The sequence below is a fragment of the Mus pahari genome, chromosome X, assembly GCF_900095145.1.
Source record: "Mus pahari chromosome X, PAHARI_EIJ_v1.1, whole genome shotgun sequence".
NCBI lineage: Eukaryota > Metazoa > Chordata > Mammalia > Rodentia > Muridae > Mus > Mus pahari.
The window spans coordinates 142,071,825-142,089,737 of NC_034613.1; the positions used below are offsets into that span (position 1 = coordinate 142,071,825).

At 42.5% G+C, this 17,913-nt stretch overlaps 1 protein-coding gene across 2 annotated transcripts in view; it reads right to left on the bottom strand.

Moving 5' to 3' along the window:
* The window catches only part of Ca5b (carbonic anhydrase 5B), a 53,723-nt gene extending 36,734 nt beyond the window's left edge, over positions 1 to 16,989 (bottom strand). Inside the window, exons 1-2 of one of the 2 annotated variants that reach the window (XM_021188440.2) lie at positions 16,910 to 16,989; positions 4,458 to 4,649 (exon numbers count right to left, since the gene is read on the bottom strand). In XM_021188440.2, coding sequence (XP_021044099.1) covers positions 4,458 to 4,599 — 142 coding nt within the window. In that variant the 5' untranslated portion in view covers positions 4,600 to 4,649; positions 16,910 to 16,989. Of the gene's footprint in view, positions 1 to 4,457; positions 4,650 to 15,940; positions 15,998 to 16,909 lie in introns of those variants that run through there. The other variant, XM_029534295.1, reaches the window with a different exon arrangement.
* Positions 16,990 to 17,913: the final 924 nt, after the last annotated feature.

Here is a 17,913-nt window from a genome sequence, read left to right on the forward strand (position 1 = left end):
GCTCCCACAGGGAATAAAGCCTGCATTTCCTGTGCTTAGCTCCAGGGTTTCCTGTTAGTCCCCGGGAGCCACAGATGGCCTTAAAATAAAGAAATCCCAAGGAGCTCTCAATTTTCAAAACAAATTTGAAACATCTGGGGCTTTTATCACCAAGGAGTTATCAATGTGGTTTTGGTTTGGTTTGGTTTTGAGACAGGTTCTCACTCTTTAACTTGGGCTGGCCTGGATCCATAGTCCTCCTGCTTTAGATTTCTGAATACTTGTGCTGAAAACACAAGCATGAGTTGTTATACCAAACTTAAAAAACAATCCTTTAAATGGGCTGGAGAGATGGCTCCGCAGTTAAGAGCACTTGCTCTTCTTGCAGAGGACTCAAGTGTGGTTTCCAGCACCAACATGGAGAGACTTAGAACCACCTGTAACTCCGGTTCCATTAGATCTGACTCCCCCTTTTGGCCCCAGAGGGCACCCACACATAGGTGGCATGCATACACATAAATAAATACAATAAAATTTAAATGTATAAAAGAAGAAAGTCTTAAATGTGCTTATTGATTTATTTTTGTCTGTTTAATCATGTTTATTTGTTGATGCTGGGATTACCACATACAACTTTAGCCTCTGTCAAACAGAGATTGTTAACAGAACTGGAGCTTATTAAAAGACATTTTTAATATAGTGGGTTGTTTTGTTTTTTTGGAGACAGGGTCTCACTATGTATCTGGAACTCACAGGAATTTGCTACCTCTACCTTCCAAATACTGAATTAAAGGCATGTGCCACCACTCCTGGTTTAATATAGAATTTTAAGTACGTAAGTTAAAATTAAAAAAAAAAAACAAGGATAAAAAAGGACATACCCAAGTATGACCTTTTTTTTAAAGCTTTATTTATTTATTATATATAATTACACACATAGCTGTCTTCAGACACTCCAGAAGAGGGTGTCAGGTCTTGTTACAGATGGTTATGAGCCACCATGTGGTTGCTGGGATTTGAACTCAGGACCTTTGGAAGAGCAGTCGGGTGCTCTTACCCACTGAGCCATCTCACCNGTTATGAGCCACCATGTGGTTGCTGGGATTTGAACTCAGGACCTTTGGAAGAGCAGTCGGGTGCTCTTACCCACTGAGCCATCTCACCAGCCCAAGTATGACCTTCTTAAAGAGTCACCTAAAGAAGTTTTTCTCACCTGTCAGATTATGTATGTATGTATGTATTTTTATTCATGTGTCTCTGTGTGGTATGTGTGCCTGAGGAGACCAGAAGAGGGTATCAGGCCCTCTGGAGCTTGAGTTATAGGTGGATGTGCACTGTCCCACATGGGTGCTGGTTCTCTGCAAGTGCAGCCTAACTGCTGAGCCTTCTCTCCAGCGCCCTGAGCAAGCCTCACAGAGAAGACAATGCTGGAAAAACTCTCTACAGAAACATTCAGGAGAATTGCTCTGGAGGATGGAAACTTCCAGTATGGTAACTATTAGGGACATACACGGTTCTAAAATAGTAATGAATTTAAATTGGAGTATAAATACATTAGACTTGTGATGATATTTTTTCTTTTCCTTTCTGTCATTTGTTTCTTCTTCTGTTTTATCTTTGTAATTTCATGTTTTTTTTTAAAAGTGGCTGTATTAGATACAGTGATGTTCAATAATTTTAATATTCCTCTTCCTTGCATAAGGAAGCCAGATGTGATACACAGCTGTAATCCCAGCACTCAGGAAATGGAGAGGAGAATCAGAAATTCAAGGGCAAACTCTGCTACACAGCAAGTTTGAGGCCAGTCGTGGGTATAGGAAACCCTATCTCAAAAGGAACCCACAAACAAATGAATAAATAACTACAGGAAGATTGAAAACATCAAGCACCACTAATGTAATAATAAATCTGCCCCATTTTAATTTCCCATCATCTCCTTTATGCCTTTCATTAAATGAAAAAAATCACTAAATCATCAAATTCATTTTCCCGTGTTTTAGGATCTTACGCTTAATTTTGTTTAATGTAAAAATTAAGCTAAATGGCACTCGGAGTGAAACTAATTTTATTTTCATCTCTGGTAATAGGTATATAGCCTATTAAGTCTTTAAGAGTTACTGACTGCATTTCAGGAAAACAGTAAACAGCAATCTGAATAGACAGCCCATGGTTACTGGGCAGAGGAAGAAGGCAATGCGTTCCTGCAGTTTCCAAAATCTCCTACTTCCTTTATCTCTTGGTCTGCTTTATATGACCTTAAAAAGGCCAGATTGGAAGCTGGGTGTAGAGGTGTGTGACTGTCACATTGGCACACCCAGAGACTAAGGCAAGAAGAAGATCCAAATTTCAAAACCAGCCTGAGGTTGCAGAGATGGTTCAGTGGTTAAGAACACTGGCTGCTCTTCCAGAGGTCCTGAGTTCAATTCCCAGCAACCACATAGTAGGAATCCAATGCCCTCTTCTGGCATACATGCAGGTAGAACACTGTATACATAATAAATAAATAAATCTAAAAAACCCCAAAATTTTTCAAAACCATGCTGGGCTACATAAAGAGTCGGAAGTCAGTCTGAACTACATAAAAGCAGACAAACAACAGATAAAATGGTCAGATTTGAACTTGGACACAAGTATCAAACCTATGAAGATGACAAACAGGATGAAGGTAAGAATGATTATGACACTAAAAGAAGTTGCCAGAACTGAATTTCTAATCTTTGACATCCTTTCCTGGCTCAGAGTAGCCACCCTTCTGTTGGGCTACGGAACTGTCAGAAACAATAAGTATTGTCTTTCCAACTAAGCAGGGGAAGTATATAGGCCAGCAGACAAGGACATATGCTCAGTGGGGCAGCAAAGACCATAATATTCTCCTGCCTGAAAAAAGGTTGGGATGCTGTTATATGCCAAGAGTCAAATAGAAGGAAACTGTGCCCGATTTTCCTCCCCAAGTGAGAAACAAGAACATGTCTGAATATGAGGGAGATTAATCAAAGGAAGTTGGGCCTCTCTACCACTACTGTCTGCTGCAAATCCTGTCCTAAAGTCACAGCCCACAGGATTTTAGATGTGTAACTTTTAACCTTCTGCTAAAAAAAAAATAAAAGAAGAAGGCTTTAGGAGCTGGAAAAGTATGACTAATTTTTTCCATTTCAGGCCATAGACCACAAAGTACTGAATTCACAGTAAGCCACTCTGGATAGTATGTGGGCATGCTTGTAGGATGCCACACCCAACAACCAGAAATTTCTTATGACTCAGGCCAGTTTCTCTTAACGAGAAGACACCCAATGCTGAGGGTAAGGGAACTTTCAGTTAACACAGATTTATAGAACAGTTTCTAAATTCCAAGCTTAAGTGAGACTAACACCGTTGTTGGCAAGCATTTTCATTTACCAGTCTCTTACATATGGAGTCAGGGAAAAACTTAGGTCTCAGTGCAGGCCAACATTCAAGATATCTGTGTGGGGCTTTGCTGCAATGTTTTGTTTTCTGGTAGTGGAAATTTCCTCTTTAGTGCTAATAGTTAGCGACCTCATCTGCCCCATAAACTCAAATGAACCGTGTCACAAATGTACACAGGATTCTTTCTCCTCGTCTCAATGGTTGGTTCTTATCCAGGGGGCAATATTGTCCCCTAGAATTCATTGAGAAATGCCTACTTTTGGTTTTTATATGTGGGGGCAACGGGAGCCTGGACTCAAGGGAGTAAATACACCCCCCCCCCCAGCCCTGTGCCCATGCTAAGGTAGAGGATCCCTGTAACATCATGACATGGACAATCACTTGAGTCTCCGAGGGAGCAGCAGGGCGTTGAAGGAAGAATATATGCTGCCTCATTTCATCGCCCATGCTTACAGCAGAGCACACACTTGCAAGCTGGTCAGCTAGAATTAACTCCTGGATTTATAACTCTAGGCAGAATATTTTGGGGCATGAACACAATGACCTACTTGCAAAACCAATATGCAAATTCTATAAATGTAAGATCCAATGCAACGGCCAGGCAGTGGTGGTGCAGGTCTTTCGTCCCAGCAGCCATGATGCAGAGACAGGCAGGTCTCTGTGAGTTCAAGACCACCCTGGTCTACAGAGTTTCAGGGTAGCCAGGGCTACACAGAGAAACCCTATCTCAAAAAAAAAACAAAACAATAGACGGATGGATGGATGGATGGATGGATGGATAGATAGATAGATAGATAATCCACTGCATCAATTTGTAGTTTGTAGATCAACCTTAGTTAAAGAAAATGAAATGATAAGATACCAGACTTCAAGACATTTCAACATCTTCATAGCCCTTGTCCACTTTCAGCATGACATCATCTAGCATACTAAAACAGATGGAAAAGGACTTTCCATGTCTGCTATCTTCACAGTCATGTTCACCGTTCTTAAGGTGTATAATCCCACACTGGAATGTCTCCAGGTAGTTAGCAAGCAACCTCTTCACTCTCTTCCTGGAGAGGGATACTCACAGCCTCGGTTCCTGGTTCTGTATGTGCAGGTATAGAGACTGCAGGACCTCCGTGGCACCAACCTCGGAACCCAGCACCTTTGCCATGGCAATGTACGCGAAGAGACTTGTAGAATCACTCTCAGGTGACTCATTACGGTCATCTTTCACTTGGAATACCCAGCAATGGTTAAGCAGCTCAGGAACCTAAGACCTGGAGGACAGAGGAAGGAAGGCTAAACTCAGCAAGCAGTGAAAAGCTCAAGGAAACCTGGGAGAAGACAACACTGGAAAGATTGGTCCATGTCCTGATGTGGGGGTGGGGCCAAGGAGACTTGATAGTTTATTCACTCTTGTTTTTCAAACTGAGTGCCTTGGTGGCATGCAGGGCTCTGAGGACTGACTCAGGAGCTTGGCAGTTCCCTCAGAGTTGGCAAACATTAGAGGCCCAGAGAAAAGATTCTTCTTCATACACATAAATAAAGACTGTGGCTCCTACTAGTCCTTCAAATTAAAAGAAAATGTATTGCCTCAAATCATAATTAGTTATCCAGTATGGTAGTTATATCTAGAAAAAGTTCAATGATTAATGCTCCTTTCAGGCAGCCTGAATAGGAAAATAAATCATTGTTTCTGGTTTCCTTTAAAAAAAATAGCCAAAAACAAATGATTTATTTTCTTATTCAGGCTACTTGAAAGGAGCTTGCTTTAAAAAACAAAACAAAACAAAACTAAACTTAAACTAAACTAAAATAAGAACAACAACAACAAGGGTTGAAGAGATGGCTCAGGGGTTAAGAGCACTGGCTAGTGATCCAGAGATCCTGAGTTCAATTCTCAGCGACTACATGGTGGCTCACAACCATCTGTAATGAGATCAGATGCCCTCTTCTGTCATGCAGGCATACATGTAAATAGAGTACTCACATACATAAATAAATAAATCTTTAAGAAAGAAAACCAACAGTAAATACATGCTACCACAATAGTTGTGAGTGGTTTTGAAATCTAAGTTTAAGTATAATCTGTGACTCTTGTCAGTTTTCCGTGTAACACTGGCCCTGGGACACAGGAGAAGTGGACAACGTTAAGTCTTGAACTTTGTCTCTACCACTCACACATATACTGTGAATGTCCCAGAAGCCATGCTTTCCAAGGTATTCACTGCCCAGTCGGCAGTTTCCGGTGACATCAACTCTGAAGGGATCCCTTCCAGCAGTCCCTCACCCCTAGCCCACTATTGCTTCATTAACTTCTCCTGATAACTCCTGTAACAAGTGAACAAACAAGCTCTGAAATTTAAAAAAAAAAAAACAATGACTTAATTCTAAAAACACATCCATTCCTAAGGCCACTCTCCTGCCTTCTGTGCTGGGTCAATTCCTGCTTACCTTTGTGACTGATTGCAGAGCCACTTCTTTAAGGCTTCCCCTGACCCTGAGCTCACCAGGTTAGCCTAACATCCTCTTCTTGGTGCTTATCACAGCTGCATTAAGTAGCTGATCAGAAATGTACTTTAAGACTCCATTCTACCCAGAGCCTAAGCCCCGAGTGGGAGAGGCTGTGTCTGTCTTGGTCAAAGCTATATCTCTTGGGGGCAGTGCCTTACAAAACATGAGATTGGGGACTGGAGATTGGACTCAGCAGTTGACAACACGGGTTGCTCTTCTAGAAGACTTGGATTAGGTTCCCAGGACCCACATGGTGGCTCACAACCTTATCTGATCCAACACCCCCTTTCTGGTCTCCATAGGTGCTACTAGCATGTAGTACACAGACATACATCCAGGCAAAATACCTGTACACATAACATTAAAAAATAATAATAAAATATGGATTTAAGGACTTGAGCAGGTTTCCTTGCAGTTGGTAAAGTTGTCGATAGCAATTTTAAGCAGTGAGAACTATGACACGATAGCCATTTGGAACAGTACTAATGGCCTTTCCTAGGGTTTCATTTTATTTTATTTATTGCAGTGTTAAGTATCGCAGGGTCTCAAGTATGTCAGATAGCCTGGTTTGTTCTATTCTTGATATACCTTTTCAGAGCAACTCATATCTCTTCTTACAGGACCTAAAAGATCCACAAAGTCTTGCCTAGTCTAAATAGGAAACTTCCAAAGTGTAATTTCAATCTAGGCACTCAAGGTGGGAATTCTCCCAACAGTTTTTGTTGTTCTTTCAACATTTATTACCATTTCCTTTGTTCCAGATGCTGTGTTGAATGCTGTGATTCTGAGGGACAAAAGTCATACAAAACAAATCAGTCAAATCAGTAAATCCTGATACCTGCTTTTAGGTTATTCTGCTAGAGAGAGAAGCCAGTTTCATCTCTGTTGCTGTATGTTTCAGCTTACACTTCCAGGTCATAGCCCATCATTATGGGGAATCAGGGCAGGAACTGAAGCACGAGCTTGAAGCAGATACCATGAAAGAATGCTGCATGATATGATGGCTTGCTCTGACTCAGGCTCAGCTAGCTTCTTTTTTTTTTTTTTAAAGAGTTATTTATTTATTATATGTAAGTACACTGGAGCTGTCTTCAGACACTCCAGAAGAGGGCGTCAGATCTTGTTACAGATGGTTATGAGCCACCATGTGGTTGCTGGGATTTGAACTCTGGACCTTTGGAAGAACAGTCGGGTGCTCTTACCCACTGAGCCATCTCACCAGCCCCGGCTAGCTTCTTAATATAGACCAGGACCACCTGCCTGGGGAATGGTACTGCCTACAGTGGGCTGGGCCCTCTGACATCAGTTAATAGTCAGGATAATTCCTCATAGATACAGACATAAGAAAGTTGACAGTTAATGCTAACTAAGACAAACTCACATTTACACAGTCGTTTTTTTACCACCACTGCTGACTAAACAAGAACAAGAAAATATCCTATAAGTATCTGTTGGTTTAAAATAAGGAAAGTGTGGTGAACAAATGCCTTTTTTTGGTTTTGTCATTTCTATTTTATCATTTCTACTTCAAATGCAATCTACACCAGACTTGTTAACTGGTGTGACATGCTAAACAACTGTTGGGACCTGAGTGTTTTAAAGACTGAAAAATGTTGATCAAAGCCAGTGTTATACTGTGTGCCTATAATCCCAACACTTTGAAAATGGAGGCAGGAGGATCAAAATTTCAAAACCATCCTGGGCTACATAAGACCCTATCTCAAAAAGGGGCATGGGGAAGCTCTAGAGAGCTCAGCGGTAAAGGTAAAGGCCATACACGCATGGGGACCTGAGTTTGACCCCTGGAACCCATGGTGAAAAGACAGAGCTGACGTCTGGAAAGTTGTAGAACTTGTCCTCTCACTGACACATGTACGCATGCCCACCCATGAATAAAAACGATAATAAATATGGTCCTAAAATAGTCTTGCTCCGAATGACTACAAAAAAAAACAACCTAACATCATCTACACGTCACAGCTGAAACAGAGTGGGGGGACTTCTCATCTGTTGTAAAGTAAAATGCATTGCTTCATATGAGGTCGAGCTGAGCCTCCATAGTATTGACAAAAGGACACTGTCCACAGAGACTGACGGCTGCTAAGGCGTGAGAAGAAAACAGTAGCCTGCCACTTAGTGGAAAGGGGGTTGTTTTTGAGGTGATGGAATATCTCGGAACTAAATAGAAATGACAGTCGCCCAAAACTGTGAAGATTCTAAATGCCACTGCAGTTTTCACTTAAAGAAGTTGGTTTTTTTTTTTTTTTATAAAGCCAAGAACCAGAGAAAGAGGCAGGTCCTTTTCAGAGGATGGTGTTTACCATTTACCACAGCAGAAAAGGCAGTCCCCTCCACAGTTTGCTCTTGGGTGCAAAGGCACAAAAACAGGAGCAGAGTTACTTCCTGTAGTTACAAGGGACAGTCAGAGGCTCCAGGCACAACAGTTAACTGTAATCAAACCATCGCCCCAGGTGGTTACATGGTCTCTCACCCAGTCCCCAGCATGCAGTGCACAGCACTTTGTCAAATGCACATCCTGGAGCAGCTAAGGACATCCATTAAACAAGAGGAGACGTGAGAAGTTGGTAAAAGCCAGTGAGGGTCCTCATTTTTAGTCCTAGTCTACCTAGGGGTTTTAGGCAAGTGATTTCTAAACTGTGTGTAAATTTGCTCAAAAAGTGTGTAAAATCCTCAAACCAAAGTTAAACTCAATTTTGTTTATACTGTTATGTTTTTGAGTGTATATATCTTTGGATAAAGCACACATACCAAGCCTGACTCAGGATTTAAATACAATCTTGCAAGAAACCGGTAAAAAAGGTTCTCATGCTAGGGGTAGGGAGATAGCTCAAGCGGTAAAGTGGTTGGTATGCAAGTGTGAGGATCTGAGTTCAGATCTCCAGCATCCATGTAAAAAGGTGGGTGCTGCAGAGCATACCTGTAATCTTAGTACTACAGCTTGCTGGTCAGCTAATCTAGTCAAATGGTGAGCTCTTGGTTCAAGGTCATGGAAGGAGTTACAGAGACAAAGTGTGGTGCAGAGACGGAAGGAATGACCATCCAGAGACTGCCACACCTGGGGATCTATCCCATAGACAACCACCAAACCAAGACACTATGGCAGATGCCAAGAAGAGCTTGGTGACATGAGCCTGATATAGCTATCTCCTGAGAGGCTCTGCCAGTGCCTGACACATACAGAGGTGGATGCTCACAGCCATCCACTGGACTGAGCACAGGGTCCCCAATGAAGGAGCTAGAGAAACTACCCAAGGAGCTGAAGGAGCTTGCAGCTCCACAGGAGGAACAACAATATGAATGAACCAGTACCCCCAGAGCTTCCTGGGACTAAACCACCAACCAAAGAAAACACATGGTGGGACTCATGGCTCTAGCTGCGTATGTAGCAGAGGATGGCCTAGTCAGACATCAATGGGAGGAGAGGCCCTTGGTCCTGTGAAGGCTCTATGCCCCAGTGTAGGGGAATGCCAGGGCCTGGAAGCAGGGGTGGGTGGGCTGGTGAGCAGGGGGAGGGGGGAGGGGGAGGGGGGAATCAGGTTTTTGGAGGGGAAACTAGGAAAGGGGATAACATTTGAAATGTAAATAAAGAAAATAATTTAAAAAACAAAAAGAAAGAAAGGGATGACTGAGGAAGATAGACACACTATCTTGATAGTGTCTTCAAACAAATAATAATACCTTGTTTTCAAATATATTCTTTAAGTGAATTAACTGAGCAGCCTTACAGAACAAGAGCTCCCTCACCACCTTAACTCATCATCTGATCCTGTATTCTTTTCTTAATCTTTCATTACGGAAAACTTCAAATTTATATAGCGGGACCTCTGTACGTTCCTGCATGAATTCAGCCAAATGTGAATCAAAACTATTTTTTAAAGAATTGCACCTGTATTGGACACATACTACTTATATTCAGTTTGAACTATTTTTGTAATTTAAAATTGGTTTTCACTGGGTGCCACGGCACAAACCTAGAGTGCCAGCACATGAGAGGCTGAAGGAAGAAGATTTCTAATTTGAGACTAACCTAGGCTATCTACGAAGACTCTTTCCAAAAAGGGGGCATCAAAGTAAGTAAATGAAAATATTTAACTTCCAGAAAAACATAAAATTGTGCACATTTATAGAGAACTATCAGATATTTCAATACATGTATATATATTGAGTGTATCATTTTATATAAAAAAAACTTGAGCATCTTCAGATTTTGGTTTCTGAGTAGATCATACAATCACTCTCCATGGATATCAAAGGATGCCTGTATGATGGGAAATACTATCCTAAACCCAGCTATATATCCAACATTGTATTCCAACAATTATCTACCCACTAATAATCATACTTTTATTAATACTCCCATTTCTCCTCCGGTCATTTTAAAGGTTTTTAAATTTTATTTGTGTATTTTACGTGTATATGTGTGTCTGTGTGCACCACAAGCATGCAGAAGCCTCGGAGGCCAGAAGAGGGTGCTAGCTCCCTACCACCGCCACCAGCAGCACCAGGCTGAGGTTATCTGTAGTTGTGAGCCACCTGGTATGGATGCTTCCAACTGAACCTTGGTGTTCTGAGTTAGCACTAGAAGCTCTCAACTGCCGAGCTCTCCCTCTGGTCCCTCTCTCTGAGTTATTTTAAAATAAAGCTCAGAAATCATTTAATTTGCCCTGTGGCTGTATATTCCTAGGAAAAAATCCTGTTTCATAGTTTCCCCACAATAAAAAATATCTAAATAGAATCACCTCTGATGGTGTTTATAAGAGGACACGAAAACTATCAAATTTTCAAAACGTTAAGAAAGATAGCAGAAAGCCCAATAATCCTACAGAGCTCAATATCAATCTAACCCTTAGTGTAAACATCTTAAGACTCGGTGAGAGTTCAGATTAAGAACTTTACATTCTTACTTGGAAATCTACGTTTAGCCTGAAACTATAATGTACAGCTGCATTGAAGCTGGATAAAATGATTATGTGAATTGAAGAGTATGAGGTTAAGACTTACCATGTATGCTTACACTTAAGCAAGAATCACCCAGCAGTGGTAGCAAGCACTTTTAAAACCAGCACTCTGGAGGCAGAGGCAGGTGGAGCTCTGTAAATTCGAGGCTAGCCTAGGCTGCAGAACTAGTTTCAGGATATCCAAGGCTACCCTGGGTGGGGACGGGGGTGGGGTGGGGACAAGTTAAGTAAGAGAAGTAGAGGAACAGGAAACACATTTGTTCAATAACACTGTGAGTTCAAACAGTGCAAACAATGAGAAGAAACTCTGAAAACATTAGCATTGCATAAATGCTACCAATGCTAGTACGATTCAAAGCCAAAATGCTATTCGTGATATCAGCTCCAAAACTAAGAATATATCAGTTTTGGATTAAATTGTTTTTTTTTTTTTTTAATTTTGGGGCTTTTTGAATGTGTGTGTTGCTGTTGTTGTTTTGTTTTTGTTTTTGTTTTGTGAGATTGTCTCACTCACTTGGTAGCCCTGGCAGGCCTGGAACTGGCTATATATACCAGAGTGACCTCGATCTCAGCCTCCCAAGTACTAGGATTAAAAACATTCACAGCCATGCCTGGCTTCCCCTCCCTTTGGCTTACTGTCCCTAGTGTTGGGGTCTAGGCATGCAGTGGTATAACCAGCAGTTTGGGATGATTTTAAATGTCATTTTTAAAAGCCAATAACACCAAACAACTGCAACCACTCTGGATTTCCTTGATAAAATTGATTTGATACTAAAATGGAAGTTCAAAAACTATCAGGAGATATTAGGAAAACTTGCTCTGCTCTGTGCTTTTTCTGAATTAAGTTGCATTCCCGCCCTGAAGCGATAGTGGATAGCAGTATACTTAGATGTTGAGGAAATAATATGCCATCTCCCCACCCCCTAAAGCTTGCAATCTATAAGGAAAAGCAAATACTTTAGTTTTTTCCTATCTTTAAAAATTTGTGATAAAACATGCATAATTACCATTTTAACCAATTTTAGTTCTACAAGTTCGAAAGCATTCGTAAAGCTATGTTGCCATCACTCCTATCTGTGCTCAAACCAATTTCTTCATCCCTAGTGTAAACTCTGTACTTATTAAGTAATACCTCCTCCCCACCCCTTGCTAATCTCTAGACTATGTATCTGTTCCTTCTTTTATGGCTGGCTTACTTCATTTAGAATAATAGAATAGGAAGCTCTTAATTAAAGCTGGATGTTGTGACAGCCACAGTTCAGTGCAATGAGAACACAAGAGGCAGGGGTTCTAAGTTTTAGGGCCGAGGCATCAGCAACAGGAGGGGTGAGAGTAGAGAGGACAAGGAACATTTCAGGCAGAGTGACGACATGAGGAGGGTGATCAGGCACCAAAGCCAGAGAGGGCAATTGAGGTTGAAATGGGAAGAACTTAGCTTTATCCCTCAAACAATGCCCATGTTGGGTTTATAGGCGAAGGCTCCACAGACAAAAAGACTACTTTCTTGCTAACAGTGGAAGTGGGAGACTTAGTAACTTTCAGGAAGATAAATACCAGGTACAGTGTGTACTCAACAGAAGGAGTACGCTAGCTCAGCCTTCAAATGGAAGGTTGTGATAAGACAAGGCCAAGGGCACGCTGGCTGTCCACAGGAACTGGACAAACAGATGCATAGCGATACACACGGCCAGAGCACAAGGTACTGCACAGTACCCTGGGGACCTTAGACCTGTTAGCAGGGTTCCCAGAAAACTCTTGCCTATGGCTTCATCCCTTTACACAGTTATCAGGAAATCCCTGAGGTAAGGCTGGGTTATTTGGCAAGCTGAGAATGAACAAAGGGCCTTCAGGACACCTCGCTGAATGTCTCACACTCAACAATAACCCTATCCAGTTACGGGGTTATATGTCATATAACAGGCTCATGGTCCATAATGCCTGGCCCAGAAGCACTGGGCCATGTCAAGACTGTTTTAGGGCTGGGGTCAGGAAGGTTCTAAAGGACCTGAGGTCACCTCTACACTCTTTGTCATTCTCCAGAAGTACCTGTAGTGCTCTAGAAATCTGATCTTTTTGTTGCTGATCTCCCTGTAAGGGACCCTGACTCTTCAGACTTCCTTTTGTGTTCTATGGGAAAAACCAAACAACAGGACTGAGGAATGTGGCTCGGTTGGTACTGTGCTTGTCTAAAATGTATGAAGCCTTGCGCTTGATCACCAGCACCCCATAAAGAGCACATGGTGGCTCAGGCCTATTGTCCTAGTACTCAGAATTCAGGAGGTAGAGGCAGGGGGATCAGAATTTTAAAGTCATCCTTAGCTATGTAGGGAATTCAAGTCCAGCCTTGGTTGCATGTGTGAGCATGTGTGTGTGTGTGTGTGTGTGTGTGTGTGTGTTTGTTACATGAGACCATAGATATACTCATTTATATATTACTAAATACATTTAATTCAAAATCTTTCTTGAAAGTAGGTCAAAAGCTATCTGAACCTCCTTCTCATCATCCCAAGCCTTCTATTAACACCTGCACTTGCTCTGGCCTAACAGATAGCAGGGCTTGTAGTGGAAGGCAGTGCTGGATGAGGATCTGAGATTGACTTGGGAGAACACAGGTTTCCAAGTGGCTAGAAGCCTTTCGGATGTCCTTCCACGTAATGGATGACTCCTGATGGCTCTGGCAGCAGAGCACAGTACGGGTAGCAGCAGGCAGAGGAGGGCCAGACAAGTCAAGGAGGAGGTTAGTATTTCAGTCATCCTTCGTTCGTTTTTCGTTTCTTCAATATAGTAACTGAACATCTTTTAAATGCCAAACATTCTTCTAGGCTCAGGGGAACAAAGTAAAGATCCTACCCCTGTGAAGCTTAGGTTTTAGGAAGAAACAGATAATAAACAAGTAGTGTGTAGTAGTCAGTTATAGCTTCTATCTAAGTATATTCAATGAACGATATAGATCAGGACATAATGAATCTGGAGTGCCACGGGACTGGGAGTGATATATTTGGCTTAATTGAGAAGGTGATATTTGAGATAAGGACTGAAAGGGGTCTCTACCCTTATTTGTTAAATAGCTATCTAAAAAAAGGGATTCTAAGTAAACAAAATGTTTGTGCAAAGATCCAAAAGTAGGAATAGCCCTGCCATATTGAAGGGGGATAACATGACCAAAGCAAAGTGACCAGAAAAGACAAACAAACAAGGATCCAGTGAGATCCGGAGGCAACGGATGTTACCTACAGCAAACTTCTAGACCATAATAATGGCTCTTTCTCTAAATCAAGGCTTCTCATTGTTAACCAGAAGACTTCTGGCTTCTAGGGGCTGTCCTGTGAATTGTGGAGTGTTTAATCTGTACCCATACTATCTAGGCTTTAGTAGAAACGACTAGCACCCACACCAGAGTTAGAAAAACAAACATATCTCTATACATTGCTAAATGGTGGAAAAAGTTGTTCCAAGTTGAGAACAGTACTCTCAGGGAAATGGAGGCAAAAATAGGGACTTTTTTGTCCAAAGGAAGAACAAATCTGATAATATATATATATATATATATATATATATATATATATATATATATATCTCCAAGTTGCCTTGGAGCTGGGTATGTTACACATCTATAATCCCAGAACTTGGGAAGCTGAGGTAGTCATGGTGAGTTTGTGGTCAGCCTGGGCTGCATAGCAAATGGCAGGCCAATCAGAGTTAAAACAAACCAAAAAAAATCAAGCAAACAACAGCCACACACTGGTCGAGGGTGCTGGGAGTGTAGCTCAGTGGTATACTGCTCTTTTGATATTAGAAGGAAGGCAGTAGGGCCTACCCTCAATGAACAAATAGAAGAGGGCATCAAGAGTGTCCATTTGGCAAAATAAGAAATAATCCTTGAACAGAGAAACAGAACCTGGCATGAGAAACAAGGAAACATGGCGGTCTCATCATCTATTGTACTCAATTGGAGAGACATCAAGGGGAGAGCCAAGAGGAAAGCTCCACGGTAGTTGGCAACCCAGTTCTGGTGCCCAGGAGCAATTACAAAGCTACACACACACACACACACACACACACACACACACACACACACACACAAAACTCAGCCCCCTCCAACAGGTACGGGTGTACCAGGGCAGGCTGGCAGAAAGGGACAATAAAGGGTGCACCTGCCCACAAGGGAATGATGAGTCCAGAAAGAACTGAAAACTGTTGGTCGGGCGCAAACAGAGTTTGAAGAAAATTGAAATAAGTAGAAACTCAGCTTGATTACCCCTAGGCTACACTACCTATAACAATACTTGAATTTGTTTTAATGTTCAGGTCTAGGGTCAATCCCTTCTGTTAAACTGAAAGTAAATTTCTTGAGAGTTGGTTATTTATAACTTACTTACTGAACTCATACTGTCCAATCTTGTTAAACAGCAAATAAAGTTGAACTGTCAAACATACCACATCTGAGTGATCTATCACCACTTATTACTGTGTTTCACGAAAAATGCACCCATGTTCCCCTTTGCTCAGAGAGCTGTATCAATGTGCCACGGGGAAGCTAAGCTTTCCACACGCATGTGCCCTTTGCCAGCGCTGATTCTTCATGTCGCCCCTTGGATTTTTATTGACAGGTCTGATGCTTTGCAGACTTGGAAATGTGTGCGAGAAGGGGGAAGTGTGAATAGCTACTAAAGAATCATTGATGAATTGTGTATTTACTGTGATAGGTTGTGTGAACTCTGCCTGATTCAACTTTCTCTGTGCAAAACAGACAGCAGAAGGAAAAAGGAGTCTGAATAAAGGTTACAATCACATGGAAAGAAACTGGGTGTTTCTCATCAGACTGACTCCTGATTTCAAAAGGAAGCAGGCCTTTTGCAACTCCTCAAATCTGAATTAGAGATTACCTTGCCAAATCTTGATGGAGAAAGCTCAGCTTCCTCCTCTCACCCACTTCTTCCCTGGGAGCATGACTCCCATCTGAGAGTGGTACCCTTGCTGTTTTGGCCTTTCAAGGAATTCCAGCTTGATTTTAAAGGTTGTAAATTAAGGATGAAACTCCTAAGAATAAGCAAGGTTTTCTACAGCCAACATACCTGTGACCATCAGCTACTCTGGGCAATGTGCAGGGACTGCTCTGGGATCCATGGCAGCTTCACTCACAAGAAGAAAAAAAAAAGAAGCTTGCTTCTGTTCTGTTACTAATCGAGCCAAGCCTTTAAACAGCAGCATGTAAAGATACCAGGTGACCAACAAAGGAGACCAGGAAGCAGAAAGCAAAGTGGTTTTCAATAGCTGAGAAGGCACAAGTTGTCTGGAACCAAGGTGTGCCCATTAGTGCCACATGTTTCTCAAACATAAAAAGGGAGGGCACTGAAATTAATATCAAAAGGCTGCCACCAGCCCCAGGGCAGAAATATTTAACCAGGAATGTCGCAAACAATAAAAGCCACCAACCAGTCTAAATTTTGGAGGTACCTCTCTTCTATGTCTAGGGCAGGGCACACAAAAAAAAGTTAAGGCCAGAGTGAAAAAGTTTCTGATTTCTGCAAGCAGTGCTGTGACAGTGCTCCACAGCCTGGGGATGGCTGTGAGCCTCTCCCCAGCTCCAGGCTAAGTGGGTGTGGGGATGAAGAAGAAACACCAGAGGGAGAGTCTTAGCTGTGCCTCAGTTTCTATTCAGCCTCAGAACTAGTAGCCTTTACCCATGTTTCCAGCTGGTTTTTTTTTTTAAACAGGCTGAACTTTTTTTTAACTTACATTCAACCAACTCTGGCAACATGCCCTCACAAGGAACTGCTCCTCCCATGCGTCCCCCGCCCCCAGTTCTCTCAAGTGGAAAAAAAAATGTGAAGGATTCTGGTGACTATGAATAGTGGAGAAAGGGGGCTAGGGCAGAGAGGACGAAGCCCAGTCAGGCCCGCTGGAACTGAGGCAACACTGGCAGAACCAACAGCTGTCACTGCCGGATCTGTGGGGTGGAGGATTCGGAGAAGAGTTGCGGTCCTCTCTGGGTCTTTCCAACCTCCCTGAGGTTCCCACTCCACTCGGCTGCCCATCCTTACCTGGACGTTTCTCTCCGTTTCTCTGACAGCACTTAACAAGTGCCACTGGCAAGTTAGCTTCCCAGGACCAGCTACTGGCTACTATCCATCAAGGCCTCGCCCCTTGGCGCCCGCGCCACGCCTCCCAGAAGCCGCGCCCCCAGCTCTTCAAGCACAGCTAGAGCCATAGGGACCGCCCTAATCCCGCCCCATTTAGACCTGGCGTGCCTCTGCTCTCTGGCCTAACAGACCACTTCTAACTTAAGCCACGCCCCTCAGCCCGAGCCACGCCTCTGAGTTCCTTCAGAAGGGGAGGGGGGAGGAGGAGAACCTTCTAACCTGGTCAACCCTGCTCCCTTCTCTGCTTGCCACAGGCAACGTTTCTGGGATAAAAGTAACATTTCTTGGATAAAATCTGATTGCTGGCCTAAAAACCTGGTCTAAAAAGTGCCTTTCTTTAAGTTTCATCCTTCTCAGAATATCATGATTTTGATATGCTAGGGCCAGGCTGGATACATTTTTTCCCATTACCATTCAGCTCAATTTACCCAAGTTTCTAAACATCCTTTGAACTTGAACTGTGTGTTCATGGTCCTTCCAGCCAGTTTGTATATCCTTTTAAAACGAGACTGGGGCTGGAGAGATGGCTCAGTGAATAAGAACACTGACTATTCTTCCAGAGGACCTGGATCTAACTCCCAGCAACCACATGGCAGCTCATACCTGTCTAACTCCAATTCCAGGGCTTCTGACACCCTTATGCAGACATACATGCAGACAAAACACTAATCAACATAAAAAGATCAATTATAAAAAGATAATATAAAAATAATCAGGACTGTGACATTGTGTTCTAGCCCACTGGCCTTATCTGACTTTAAATGAAAGACATTGGCAGAGGCAGAGGCAGAGGCAGAGGCAGAGGCAGAGGCAGAGGCAGAGGCATCAAAAAGACAGTCTCCAGTCTCTCCTGTAGTCTCTTACAGATGATTTTTCTTAGGTGACCAGCACCCTCTTGCTATATT